Below are 15,214 nucleotides of genomic sequence, written 5' to 3' on the forward strand. Positions count from 1 at the left end.
AATCTCGAAATTAATTGATCCAATTAATTTTTTAATTGAAACCACAGAAATGATAGTATCAATTAAAAAATTAATTGAAGGTCAATTAAAAAATTAATTGGTCCAATTAAAAAATAATTTATACTATTAATTTTTATGATTGATTTTTGTTTCAAGTAAAAAATTTGTTGAATCAATTAAATTTTAATTGAATATTTTTTAAAACTCAAGTAAAATTTTAATTGGAAAAATGTTCGTGAATTTTTTTTCTGTGGACTGTTATTTGAATCTGAGTCTTAGTTTTTTATGATTATTTGATACTAAAATTTATGTAATTTAATTAATTACTAATAAAATACATAATACTTCTATTTCAGGTTGTAGGTTTTGACTTGGATACTGGCAAGAATGGATTAATCGAATATTCTTTGCAAAATTCAGATTCAAATAATGAGTGGAATGAGCACATTAGACTTACCTCCGGTGGAGAATTGATAGTGACAAAATCATTACTTAAATTAGAGAGTACATTCATTCAGTTCTTCGTACGGGCGACGGACAAAGGGTATCCTGAAAGAAGAAGTAATTACATCGCTGTGTCAATACAAATTGTTGGAGCTAATCTTACAATACCTTCATTTGATAAACCAACTTTAAATATAAATGTTGAAGAGGGAAAAGCCCCCGGCTCGATCTTGGCCAAACTCAAAGTAAACGGAAACTATTCCGTGAAGTTTTCATTGGTATCTGACACCACAAAGTTCTCGGTTTCTGAAAACGGAGATGTTATGTTGATTCAATCATTGGATCGGGAGCAGCACGCCTTAGAACATGTCATAGTAATGTCAGAAACAATAACTCATCCCGTTTTAAATTCATATGCCGATATACTATTCCATATTCAAGATGAGAATGATAACTATCCAAAATTTTCAAACGTTGTGTACAATATAGATGTCCCGGAGAATATTGAAAAAGGATCCTCAATATTGAAAGTAACTGCCATTGACATCGACGAAGGACTAAATGGTGATGTACGTTACAGCTTGGATAGTGAATCGTTTGGCGAAGTCTTCGAGATAGACATTCACACAGGGTGGATAACCCAGGTTGATACTTTAGATAGAGAAACGCGGTCAGAGTACTATTTTAATGTGCTTGCCAATGACAATGGTTCACATAAACTGATATCCAATGCACGCGTCTCAATAACTATAACGGATTACAACGACAATCCACCACAGTTCAGAGCAGATAACTTCACTTTCGTCGTACCAGAAAATGTATTACCGGGCACAGTATTAGACCATCTTCTAGTAACTGATTTAGATTTGGAGAAGAATAATTTGAATTTTTTTATTGTGTCTGGTGACAATAAATCGCAGTTCCAAATCGGTAATTCTGGGCAACTGTTTGTATCAAGGGGACTTGATAGGGAAACAGTTTCTTCTTATAACGTTACCATAGCTGTAACCGATGGTAAATTTGTTTCATATGTCAGTGCCTTCATCCACGTTAAAGACATAAATGATAACTATCCAATATGTATAACACCAAGGTTTGAAGTGGCAGTTTCTGAATCAGAATCTGCTGGTTCATCATTACTAAAAATAAATGTTGTGGATTTGGACGAGAAAGAGAATAGTAAAATTCGATTTTACATTACTGGAAATCACTCGGACGACTTTTATGTTGATAAAAATGATGGCATCCTCAAGGTATTGAACGAAATCGACCGAGAATCGATTTCAAAATACTTTCTCTTAGTACATGCCCAGGACGGTAAAGAGTTATTACAAGAATGTGTTTGCGAAGTAATAATAACCGTTAATGACGTAAACGACAATCAACCGAAATTTTCCATGCAGCAATACATATCGAATGTACCAGAAGACGCTCGTTTGAATACCATTGTTACTAAAGTCCATGCATTTGACAAAGACTTTGGTTTAAACAGGAAAATCGCATATTCATTTTTGAATGAAACTGATGTTTTTACCATTCATCCCTCTAGTGGTATAATAAGGCTTAACAAAGAACTGGATAGAGAAAAAGTATCCGTCTTTAATTTAACTATAAGAGCTGAGGACTTTGGACATCCTAAATTGTATACTACTGCCAATGCAATTATCCATGTTTTAGATATAAATGATAACCCTCCAGAATTTCATCTTCAGCAATATAAAGTAGATTTATGGGAAAATTCAACAACGAATACGGAAATCATACGAGTACATGCAACTTCAAAAGATATTGGAGTTAATGCTGAAATCAGATATTATATAGTTGGTGGCAATGAACAACAAAAGTTTAACATTGATCATGAAATCGGATCAATTATTTTGAATTTAGAAGTCGACTTTGAAAAAACAACGTCATTTTATTTGACAGTTCAAGCAATAGATGGTGGATTACCACCTTTGAGTAGCCAGACATTCGTAAATATATCAGTTATTGATGTAAACGATAATACACCTCGATTCTCGCAAAATCTATATCGTGTCAAGATAGCTGAAAACTGCGAAAAAGGTGAGAAAGTGCTTCAAGCCATTGCTATAGATAATGATAGTGGTCAAAATGGTATTGTGCATTATACTTTAGAAAGAGGAGACCGTTTAAGACAATTTACTATTGATGAAGAAAATGGCGTTATTTATACATACGATTACCTCGATAGAGAAGATATTCCTTCGTATGTTCTGGAGATCAAGGCATGTGATAAAGGTTCACCCCAATTATGTAGTTTTGTTCAAGTTTTCGTTGATGTTACTGATGTAAACGATAATGTTCCACAGTTCAAAAATGGAAATTACACAGTGTGGTTACAGGAGAACAAACCTTTAGGTTTTGTGGTAACCACTTTCGAGATTTATGATGCTGATGAATTCCCAAACACAAGCCCTTACACATTCGACTTCAAGAGAGGGAACGAAGGTAATTTCTTTCGTTTGGAACAGGACGGGCGACTTCGGACCGCAACTCATTTCAATCATAGAATTTGTGATTACTATTTGTTACAAATACGTGTCTTCGATAATGGGATTCCACCTCTCTACTCCGACGCATGGATAACAATTAAAATTATAGAAGAAAGTCAGTACCCGCCTAATGTTACACCATTGGAAATAACTATAAACTCATATGAAGATGAATTTGTTGGTGGATTCCTCGGTAAGGTGTTTGTGACTGATCAAGACAAATACGATACGTTCACTTTTAGTATTGAAGCCAATGTTAATCAGACATATTCTACATTAAACTTGTTTAACATATCTCGAGATATCGGAGAAATATATGCTATACAAAATTTAGATATCGGAATGTACCAAATTAATGTGAGCGTTTCAGATGGAAAGTTCTATTCACATGAACTAGTGCGAATTAATGTGGAAATCGTAACTGCTGAAATGGTCAGAAATGCGGTAATTACGAAGTTCAGTCAAATTACTGCCAAAGATTTTATCCTTAGCCACCGAAAAATATTTCTTCGTACCATACGAGAAGTTTTGCGATGTAGACAGAAAGATATATTCATAATTTCTCTCAATGAAGATACAACAATACCCTCCAAAGATATGTTTAAAAATAATTCTTTGAATTATAATATGCTAGATGTTGTATTCGCCGTTCGGAAACAACAAATTATGCCTACTTCAGAGAATTACTATACGCCCGCTGAGATTATTTTTACGTTATCGAAGAATTTGGATGAAATTCAAGACAATTCAAATCTACCCATTGAAGAAGTGGTTTCCAATGGGTGTGCAGTTAATAATTGTGTCAATGGCCACTGCAAAATTATTTTGAATATTGACAAAAATACACATAATACGTTCTATACCGATGTTGTTAGCTACGTAACACCAAAATTCAAACAAATTGACACATGTATTTGTAAACAAGGATTTGATGGGAAAAACTGTGACGAACCCGTTAACGCTTGTTCATCCGAACCTTGCCCTTTACATAAACAATGTTGGCCAGCGGATACAATTGTGGGATATCAGTGTATTTGTCCAATTGGGTTTTCTGGAAAATTTTGTGAAATTCAATCGCCCCGATGTCAGTATGAAAATTGTTCTCAACTACAGACTTCAGTCTCATTCAGTGGGAAAAGTTACGCACAATATAAAATAAATAAACCAGCAGTTGTATTCCTTGTAGAAAAACAATTTTCTTTATATATGAAATTACGCACCGTCCAACAATCTGGAACACTTGTGTACACCAGCGGCGAAATTGATTACAGTATTCTAGAGATTGTGAACGGGGTAATTCAATTTCGATTTGAGTTGGGATCTGGCGAAGGGATTGTCATTTCTAGCGTTTTTGTATCAGATGGCGAGTGGCATACAATAAAACTAGAACGTACTCTAAATATGGCAAAAATGGTCATAGATAATAAACATTTATCACAGGGCAGTTCTCCCGGCATCAACTCAATTTTAAATCTTCAAAAAAACTACATATTTATTGGAGCAAATGTCATGCCTCACCATACCATCATTGGATATGAAGACATTCAAAGAGGGTTCATCGGTTGTATGGCTGATATATCTCTTGGACAAGAAAAATTACCATTGTACATAGCATCAGGCGGAACTACTATATCTGCTCTTCGTTTCACAAATGTAGAGTTTTATTGTGATCCCACTAAAGTTTTGGTGAATCTTGGGATTTGTGGAGGGCAACCATGTTTAAATTCTGGAGTATGTCATAATTTTGGTAAACAGTTTAAGTGCATCTGTCCAGAACGATTTACAGGAAAGCTATGTGAAATTGACACGGATCCTTGCGCTTCTTTTCCGTGTTTAAACGGAGGTCGCTGTCATCTACATGGCCCAAATAATTATACATGTTCATGTTCAGAACATTTATCGGGAAAACGTTGTGAGTATGGAATGTTTTGTACACCGAATCCATGTAAAAATGGCGGTTTATGCGAAGAAGGCGATGGAATTCCCCATTGCATGTGCAGAGGATTCACCGGTCCTACATGCGAACTTGACGTTGATGAATGTGATAATCAGCCTTGTGGGCGTGGAGCAACGTGTATAAATGAAGCTGGTAGTTTTCGTTGTATCTGCCCCTCATATCTAACTGGCGCTAGCTGTGGAGATCCTCTATATTCTAATTCTATATCCACAAAAATTCGAAAGTTTTCTATAGAAAATATAACTGGAATTATTTGTGGCGCTTCCTTTGTTTTCATATCATGCGTAATAACATTATGTTGTACAATCTATAAAAGGAAATCTTCGTCCGCATCTACGAATTCAAAACGCATTAAAAACACCTATAAGGAAACTACTCTTAATTCATTATTGGAAAAAGAAAAGAACAACAAAAAAATCAACAAAATAAGCAATCTTGAAGTTAATCATAGACCAATAAGCTATGTGCCAGTATCTACAGAAAACGTGATGTCTGGAAATACAAATTTTGTAAATAATTTGGACATACTACGAAGCTATGGATCCGCTGGGGACGAGCTGGGGAGTATTCCTTTGGAATATCAAAAAATAAGTCTTAATAAACCAAATGTAAATATTAATAATGAAAACATATCAGAATCATGTTATAAGGCGGAATGGTGTGATCAGACGCAGCTAAAGACGTTTTGTGAAGGCAAACTCAATAACGGTAAGATATGTTAAAATTATCAATTGATTTACATGCAATAATATTTTAGATCATGTCTCTGAGGGAGGAGTTTTGACAAAAACCACAGCTGGTTATTAAAAGGGAATTTTAAATTTACCACAGCTTAAAAAAAGAATTAAATATTTTTAATTTGCAGTTTTATTAAATAATTTTAATAGTAGTGTTTTTCTTTTTGGTATCAACATTAATGCCATCATCACCATCTGGCATAAAGGGTGATACGGTCAAAATTTGGTCAATATAAATTTGACGTATTTCTATCAATTTTGCATTTAAAAAACCTGAACACCCCTCATTTTGAAGGTGTGTGTGTGTAGAATGTTACAAATGTAATTAAAGTGTTTGGGGAACGTTTGTCGACAGCCAGGAAGTCTGGATCGGGGGGAAATCGAAAACCGGAAGCCTCTGAGACGACAAAGAGAGTTGCCGGTAGTTTCAAGCGAAACCCTAACCTCTCTCTCCGAGATGCCGCAAATAAGCTGGGTGTATCGTCTACAACCGTGCATCGAGCCAAAAAACGAGCCGGACTATCGACTTACAAGAAGGTAGTGACTCCAAATCGCGGTGATTAACAAAATACGACGGCCAAAGCGCGATCCCGGAGGCTGTACGCGACGATGCTGACGAAGTTTGACTGCGTGGTAATGGACGACGAAACCTACTTCAAATCCGACTACAAGCAGCTTCCGGGACAGGTAGCAGATATTTTCAAGCACATAAAACTGTCAAAGTTCGCAAAGAAATATCTGGTTTGGCAAGCCATCTGTACCTGTGGCTTGAAAAACAGCATTTTCAAAGCTTCCGGGACAGTCAACCAAGAAATTTACGTGAAAGAGTGTTTGAATAAACGTCTGCTGCCTTTCCTGAAGAAACACGGTTGTTCCGTACTGTTTTGGCCGGATTTGGCATCTTGTCATTACGGTAAAAAGGCCATGGAGTGGTACGCCGCCAACAACGTGCAGGTGGTTCCCAAGGACCCAATTGAGAAATACTGGGCTATTGTCAAGCGGAACCTAAAGAAGACCAAAAAAACTGCTAAGGACGAGCAGCAGTTCAAGGCAAACTGGCTTTCTGCGGCGAAGAAGGTGGGCAAGGTGGCTGTACAAAATCTGATGGCAGGTGTCAAGCGTGAGGCCATTTGCAATTTGGATTTGGAAAAGCGAAAGCCTAACTGAATATTTTTCCTGAATTTTATACTAATTGAACTTGAAAAAGAAATTTAATTTGATTTTTTAAATAAACGATTTCACCGATTTACACGCGTTTTCCCTTGACCAAATTTTGACCGTATCACCCTTTACATTGCACTGAGTACCTCGTGGCTATATTGGATCTAGAGTTGTACTGTAGGTACGGTTGTCATCCGTGTATATTTAAAATCTACCAAATTAAAAAAAAATATTGAAAATTTTGATCAAATTTTACTGGTTGCTTTTAAAAACAGGTAACTTGTGAAATGTTGAAATGTTAGAATTTTGCATTAGTAGCTTCAAAATTAAAATTATGTACCTGTGAGCAAACAACAATCACTCCTATTTTTTTCTGCGTAACATATCCCATGAATTGTGAGTCGAGTATCCCTTCTCGATTTTCATCATTTGATAGGCTAGCATACACCAAAATACCAAAATATACCAAAAATTACTTTTGGTTATTAAATATGCTTTGGGGAAAAATGTATAACCTAAACATTTTATAATTTGTTGTTCATTAGGCTCTGAAGTACAAAAATATTACAGCAGACATCGACTGCTGTTATTTGCAGACTTTTTTCTATGAGTGTAGGTATAGTGGCAGCCCGATATTTCAGGCTCACTTAGACTATTCAGTTCGTTGTAATACCACAGTGGTGAACTTCTCTTAAAACTGAGTGCTGCACGACTCTATGTTAAGCTCAATGACAAAGGACCTTTTTATAGCCGAGACCGGACGGCGTTCCACATTGCAGTGAAACCACTTAGAGAAGCTTTGAAACACTCATAAATGTGACCAGCATTACTGAGGTGGAATAATCCACTGCTGAAAAACCTTTTGGTGTTTGGTCGAAACTGGGTTTGAACCCACGACCCTGTGTATGCAAGGCGGAAATGCTAACCCCGGTGACTTCATCACTTGAAGTGAAGTTATCCTTTCCAATCATATATGATATTCGCAATTTTGAAATCAAATAGGAAATTAATTAATATACGAATATCTAAAAGCGAAATTATTATAGTTGACCCTTATGAAGGGCGATATATGGTGCGCTTCGTTGTCGTTGGGAAAAATGTATTTATTTATTTTTTTCATTTTGTTGTTACATTTTATATGACTTGAAAACGAACGAATGTAGAACTTTGTAACTCTGAGCTGTCTAAAAAATACTTAAACATAACTTTATTGAAGCAAGGTTGTTGTTACTTTAACTTACATTCATTCAAATATGCTTTCTGGATGGAAAATTTGTAAAATTAGGTAACTTGAATCTGGTGGTAGGCTCTCCGCAAGTCAACGGTAGAAAAATGTTGAGGACATCAAAAAATGAGTGAAATCATGGATGTGCGGTATGAGGTAGTGGTCAGATTCTGTGATGGGTTATATACCTAGTTCTATTGGCTTTTATTTTTTGTTGCTTTTAATTTTCTGGACAGAGCCCTTTCACAAAGTTTTTTAATTAACATCCAAAACACTGAATTCGGACCATACCTTAAGAAGTGATGCAAATTCAATGCAACGGCTGTTGAAATGGTGAACATCCGTCCTATGCCAAGTTCGTATTACATTAATCGCTTCTCCGCCAATTTTGCACCACTTCCGGACCCAAAAAGAACATTTTCACTACTTTTTTGCCGAATTATTAAGATATTCATTTGTGAAAGAATAGTTTTAATATCAATTACTATTTTTAAATTAAATTGACTAAAAACCAGACTAAACAAAATAATAAATTATAAAGAAGTTTTAGTTATTAAACTAAACATAAATTTAGGAACTTTAATCATAAGTTCAAACCACAGCTTTATTTCATAAATATCAGACTTCAAACATTCACTTATAATAAAGAAACTAACCTACAAGTTAGAAGACAATGTTAAGAAATAAAACTATATATTGCCATCGGCAACCGCTACTACAACCCAAGTAATTCGATTGTGTATGAAAGTCTTTAGCGGAACTTTGTGCAGTTGTATTTACTTGTTTAATTTTATATACACGCAAAAAAAAATTACTCACGAAATTAATTGATCCAATTAATTTTTGAATTGAAATGTCTTCAATCGCGAAAATTATAGTATCAATCACGGTTTTAATTGGGCATAGAAAAAATTCTTTATTAAAAAATTAATTGATTTTAGTAGCAAATTTCAATTAATTTTTTAATTGATTCAATTAAAAATTTAATTGATATTGATCGCAAAACTCAATTAATATTTTAATTAAAAAGAGGAACTATTTTCAATTACTTTCTGAATTGGCTTAGAGTTTTTATTTGGATTAACAATTGATTGTTTGAAAAACATTTTTAATTAAAAATTAAAAAATGTTCATCACTTTTTTTATACCCTCCATCATAGGATGGGGGTATATTAACTTTGTCATTCCGTTTGTAACACATCGAAATATTGCTCTAAGACCCCATAAAGTATATATATTTTGGGTCGTGGTGAAATTCTGAGTCGATCTAAGCATGTCCGTCCGTCCGTCTGTTGAAATCACGCTAACTTCCGAACGAAACAAGCTATCGACTTGTAACTTGGCGCAAGTAGTTGTTATCGATGTAGGTCGGATGGTATTGAAAATGGGCCATATCGGTCCACTTTTACGTATAGCCCCCATATAAAGGGACCCTCAGATTTGGCTTGTGGAGCCTCTAACAGAAGCATATTTCATCCGATCCGGCTGAAATTTGGTACATGGTGTTGGTATATGGTCTCTAACAACCATACAAAAATTGGTCCATATGGTCCATAAGTATATATAGCCCCCATATAAACCGATCCCCAGATTTGGCTTGTGAAGCCTCTAAGAGAAGCATATTTAATCCGATCCGGCTGAAATTTGGTACATGGTGTTAGTATATGATCTCTAACAATCATGCAAAAATTGGTCGACATCGGTCCATAATTATATATAGCCCCCATATAAACCGATCCCCAGATTTGGTTTGCGGAGCCTCAAAGAAAAGCAAATTTCATCCGATCCGGCTGAAATTTGGTACATGATGTTGGTATATGGTCTCTAACAACCATGCAAAAATTGGTCCACATCGGTCCATAATTATATATAGCCCCCATATAAACCGATCTCCAGATTTGGTTTGTGGATCCTCTAAGAGAAGCATATTTCATCCGATCCGGCTGAAATTTGGTACGTGGTGTTGGTATATGGTCTCTAACAACCATGCAAAAATTGTTCATATCGGTCCTTAATTATATATAGCCCCCATATAAACCGATCTCCAGATTTGGCTTGCGAGGCCTCAAAGAGAAGCAAATTGCATCCGATCCGGCTGAAATTTGGTACATGGTATTGGTATATGGTCTCTAGCAACCGTGCAAAAATTGGTTCATATCGGTCCATAATTATATATAGCCCCCATATAAAACGTTCTCCAGATTTGACCCTAGAGCCTCTTGGAGGAGCAAAATTCATCCGATCCGGTTCAAATTAGGAACGTGGTGTTAGTATATGGTCGCTAACAACCATACCAAAATTGGTCCAATCACACAAAAATTGGTCCATATCGGTTCATAATCATGGTTGCCACTAGAGCCAAAAATAATCTACCAAAATTTTATTTTTATAGAAAATTTTGTCAAAATTTTATTTCTAGAGAAGATTTTGTTAAATTTTTATTCGGTTCATAATGAAATTTTCATCATTGTCAAAATTTTATTTCTATAGAAAATTTTGTTCAAATTTTATTCGGTTCATAATCATGTTTGCCACTCGAGCCAAAAATAATCTACCAAGATTTTATTTCTATAGAAAATTTTGTCAAAAGTTTATTTCTATAGAAAATTTTGTTAAAATTTTATTTCTGTAAACATTTTAGTCAAAATTTTCTTTCTATAGAAAATTTTGTGAACATTTTTATTTCTACAAAAAATTTTGTGAAAATTTTATTTCTATAGAAAATTTTGTTAAAATTTTATTTCTGTAGAAAATGTTGTCAAAATTGTATGTCTACTTTGTCAAACTGAATTATATACGTATTGGATCGATCTTTTTTGATTTAATATATACCACGTATGGACTTACATACAATTTAGAAGATGGTGTTAGGAGGTTTTAAGATACCTTGCCATCGGCAAGCGTTACCGCAACTTAAGTAATTCGATTGTGGGTGGCAGTGTTTAGAAGAAGTTTCTACGCAATCCATGATGGAGGGTACATAAGCTTCGGCCTGGCCGAACTTACGGCCGTATATACTTGTTTTTAACTGACTTAGTCATCCTAATTTGATTACAAAGTTAATTGTATCAATTAATTTTTGAATTAAAAATTTTAGAATGTTCAATCATTGACTGTTTCTATCTTGATTAAAAAGTTAGGTTAGGTTAGGTTAGATAAGGTTAGGTTAAAGTGGCAGCCCGATTAAGATTCAGAAGTTCACCACTGTGGTATCACAATGGACTGAACAGTCTAAGTGAGCCTGATACATCGGGCTGCCATAACCTAACCTAACCTAAGATTCAGGCTCACTTAGACTATTCAGTCCATTGTGATACCACATTAACTAAAAGTACCTATTACATATGGGCACTTCTAGTTTTAACCGCTGAACCTTCTCGATTATTTTTCTTCGCTGAACCAACCAGATTGTTCCAAAAACATTAGCAGACTGCTTAAGTTAACGTTTTCCAGATCCGCCACTAATCTGAAGCTATATGCTCCTAAAAGTTGCTTGCGCTTTACACAAAATGCAGGACACTCACACAAGAGGTGTTTAATTGATTCTTTTTCCTCCGCATCATGACAGCTCATACAATAGTCATTATCCTTCGCGCCAATAGTTTTTGCAAAATCGCCTATCAGGCAGCGACCCGTTATAGCAGATATCAGGAGTGATATCTGACGTCTCGAGAACATTAGCATATCTAGTGTGCGGTTTAAGTTGAAATGGGGCCATATTCGCTTGGTGTCGTTACAACCCTTGCAATTTTCCCATCGGACATTTGCCATCATAAGAGCCTTCTCACGCAGCATGAGCTTGCAGGTAGCTAGGGGCATACCAACAAATTCTAGTTCCCCTGGAATATGTAAGGTAGTCCCTAGCCTTGCCAACTCATCCGCTTCGCAGTTCCCCGGTATGCTCCTATGGCCAGGCACCCATATTAGGTGAATATTGTACTGCTCAGCCATCTAATTGAGAGATTTGCGGCAGTCGATGGCCGTTTTCGAGTTGAGGAACACAGAGTCCAAGGATTTTATTACAGGTTGACTGTCTGAGTATATATTAATGTCCACATTTTTTGGAACATTACTTCTCAGCCAATTCGCCACCTCTCTTATTGCTAATATTTCAGCCTGAAAAACACTACAGTGATTAGGTAATCTTTTCGCTATTCGAAGTTCCAGATCATTAGAATATACTCCGAACCCCACTTGTCCATCCAATTTGGAGCCATCAGTGAAGAAATCTATATATTCTTTATTCCCCGGGGTCTGTGTGCACCACGCCTCACTGTTGGGGATTGAAGTCTCAAACTTTTTGTCGAAAAGTGGACTCGCCAAAGTGTAATCCACTACGTTAGGCACATCTGGCATTATTTTGAGGACCGAACTGTGACCGTAACTTTTTTCCGACCACAGCGATAGCTCGCTGGTTGTTGCAGCTGATTGTTTGGCCAAAATGTCTAAAGGCAATAGGTGCAGCATGACATTAAGGGAATTTGTTCCTGTCTTGCTGAATGCGCCTGAAATACACAAACACGCCATACGCTGAACTTTATCTAAACAAGTCGCTTTCTGAAGTGCTGGCCACCAGACTACAACACCATATAGCATTATAGATCTAACCACTGCCGTGTATAGCCAATGCACAATTTTTGGTTTTAGTCCCCACTTTTTTCCTATTGCCTTTTTGCACGAGTACAAAGCTACCGTTGATTTTCTCGCCCTTTCTTCAATATTAAGCTTAAAGTTCAGCTTCCTGTCCAAACTAACGCCAAGGTATTTTATACCCAATACCCCCTAAGGAAATAGGCCTAACCGTGGGAGTTTTGCGATCTTTGCAGTACGTGACTAATTCTGTCTTTGCAGGATTTACCCCAAGACCATTGTCTTTCGCCCATTTCTCAGTCATCCGGAGGGCCCTTTGAATAATATCTCTGATTGTGGATGGGAATTTTCCCCTGACTGCCAGAGCCACATCATCTGCGTACGCCACCACTTTTATCGTTTCTTTTTCTAAGGTAACCAGAAGGTTATTTATAGCAACATTCCAAAGAAGAGGTGATAGAACTCCTCCTTGGGGAGTGCCTCTGTTCACATACCTTTGTATGTTTGCTTGTCCTAGTGTGGCTGAAATACGTCTCTTCATTAGCAGTTCGTCTAACAGCCTGAGTATACATGGATCAGCATTCAGAGTTGTCAGTCCATTTAATATCGAGCTCGGATGGACATTATTGAACGCCCCTTCGATGTCTAGAAACGCAACGATTGTGTATTCTTTGACAGATAGTGACCTTTCAATACAGCTGCCTAGTTCATTTAATGGGGTCTCAGTAGACCTGCCCTTCGAGTATGCATGTTGTCGTTTCGAGAACAAACTTGAATCGATGCTAGTTCTAAGATTAATATCTATCATCTTCTCCAGAGTCTTAAGTAAGAATGAGGATAAGCTGATTGGTCGGAAATCCTTCGCCCTCGAGTAAGAGGCTTTTCCCGCTTTAGGTATGAAAACGACTTTTGTTTCCCTCCACTTTCCTAGGATATATGATAAGTTGATACATTCTTTATATATCGTCGACAACCAGGGGATAATTTTGTCAGTTACTGCTTGTAATTCCATCAGGTCGGGGGATTTGAATGGTCCAAAGCTATTTAGCGCCCGTCTTATTCTAGTTTCCGATACAATTTCCTCGACAGGAAACGACCGCTGAGCAACTGTGGCACCGCCAGTACATGGTTCAACCGTCTGATTTACAGGAAAATGTGTGTCCAATAGTACCTCCAGCGTCTCCTCACTGGACGTTGTCCAATTGCCCTCCTATGTGTTAATGAAACCTGGAGCGGAGTTCGTGGATGCTAGCACCTTCCGTAGTCTGGAAGCCTCGGACGTATTCTCAATGCTGCTGCAGTAATCATTCCAAGAGTTATGCTGAGCCTTTCTCAGTTCTCGCTTGTATCCTCTCAGATTCTTCTTATAAGCGTCCCAATTCACAGGGCCTCTGGTGGACTTTGCCTTGTTAAAGAGCTTCCTGCAGGATTTCCTCATATTACTTAATTCCGTAGACCACCATGGTGGTCGATTTTTCCCCCCTTGGCTTCCCTCTAGGGCATGCAGCTTTCAGTGAAATGTTGAAGGCCTTAGTAATACGCTCCACTGCGTGTTCGATAACTTGCACATTTCTCATATTTGTCTCTGTTATATTGTCTCTGTATCATCATATTGAACGATTCCCTATACCTATTCCAGTCAGCTTTCCTAACATTTGGCGGAAATATGGTCTTGGTGGTATGAACATCAAATTTGAAACTGATGTAGCGATGATCTGAGAAGCTATGTTCACTTAAAACCTGCCACTCAGATATCATTTCATTCAGTTCCTTCGAGGCCAAGGTGATGTCCAAAACCTCTTGCCTGTTTTTAGTGACAAAGGTTGGGGCATCTCCCTTGTTGCAAACTACCAGATTAGTACGCAAAATAAACTCTATTAGCGACTCTCCCCTTGCATTAGTATCACCACTTCCCCATATACTATGATGTGCATTTGCATCGCATCCCATAATGAGTTTTGTCTTTGTTTTCAATGACTCCTCAACTAGTGTGTTAACGGCACATGGAGGCATCTCCCTATCATGTCCCATGTAGACCGAAGATACCCAATATTTGCATTTGGCTAATTCTAAACTAGCAACGACAGTTTCAGTTTTGCACATTGAAACAAGTTGAGCTCGTTTTTAGCAATTATACTGGCTCGATTTACATCATTACCAGTATACTGCAATAGTTTGAACCCCGGAGTACTTAATTCACATATTTTGTTTCTATAAACATTTAAGGTTCTTGAATAAGAACTATGTCTATGTCCCCTTTCATCAGGAAAACTTTTAAGGCAGCACATGCAGCCTTACAATAGTGAAGATTTATCTGGAGAATCCGTAGGACCATCGAGATTTTCAACAATCGTCACATCTGCCGCTTCATTCGAGTCATCAAGAATGTCCTCTTCAGAGATCTCGGTGACTCTCGCAATAACCATAGGTTTGGTGAGTTTTTTAGGCTGTAGAAACCACCTCTCGCATGCGGTGTCTATCCATGTCTTCAACTTTGGTATCTCCCTCGACTTCGCAAGAGGATCCGCCTACTTCTGATTCAGACAGAGGCTTATCCATTTCTGAATCCTTTAGCTGATCGTTTTTA

At 37.0% G+C, this 15,214-nt stretch overlaps 1 protein-coding gene across 1 annotated transcript in view; it reads left to right on the forward strand.

The window, feature by feature from the left end:
- The window catches only part of kug (FAT atypical cadherin kugelei), a 603,151-nt gene that overhangs the window by 438,287 nt on the left and 149,650 nt on the right, over window positions 1-15,214 (forward strand). Inside the window, exon 18 of the mRNA XM_075308589.1 lies at window positions 357-5,622. Within this exon, the coding sequence (XP_075164704.1) occupies window positions 357-5,622 (5,266 nt within the window). The remainder of the gene's footprint in view (window positions 1-356; window positions 5,623-15,214) is intronic.

Source organism: Haematobia irritans, chromosome 4, assembly GCF_050003625.1.
Source record: "Haematobia irritans isolate KBUSLIRL chromosome 4, ASM5000362v1, whole genome shotgun sequence".
Lineage (NCBI taxonomy): Eukaryota > Metazoa > Arthropoda > Insecta > Diptera > Muscidae > Haematobia > Haematobia irritans.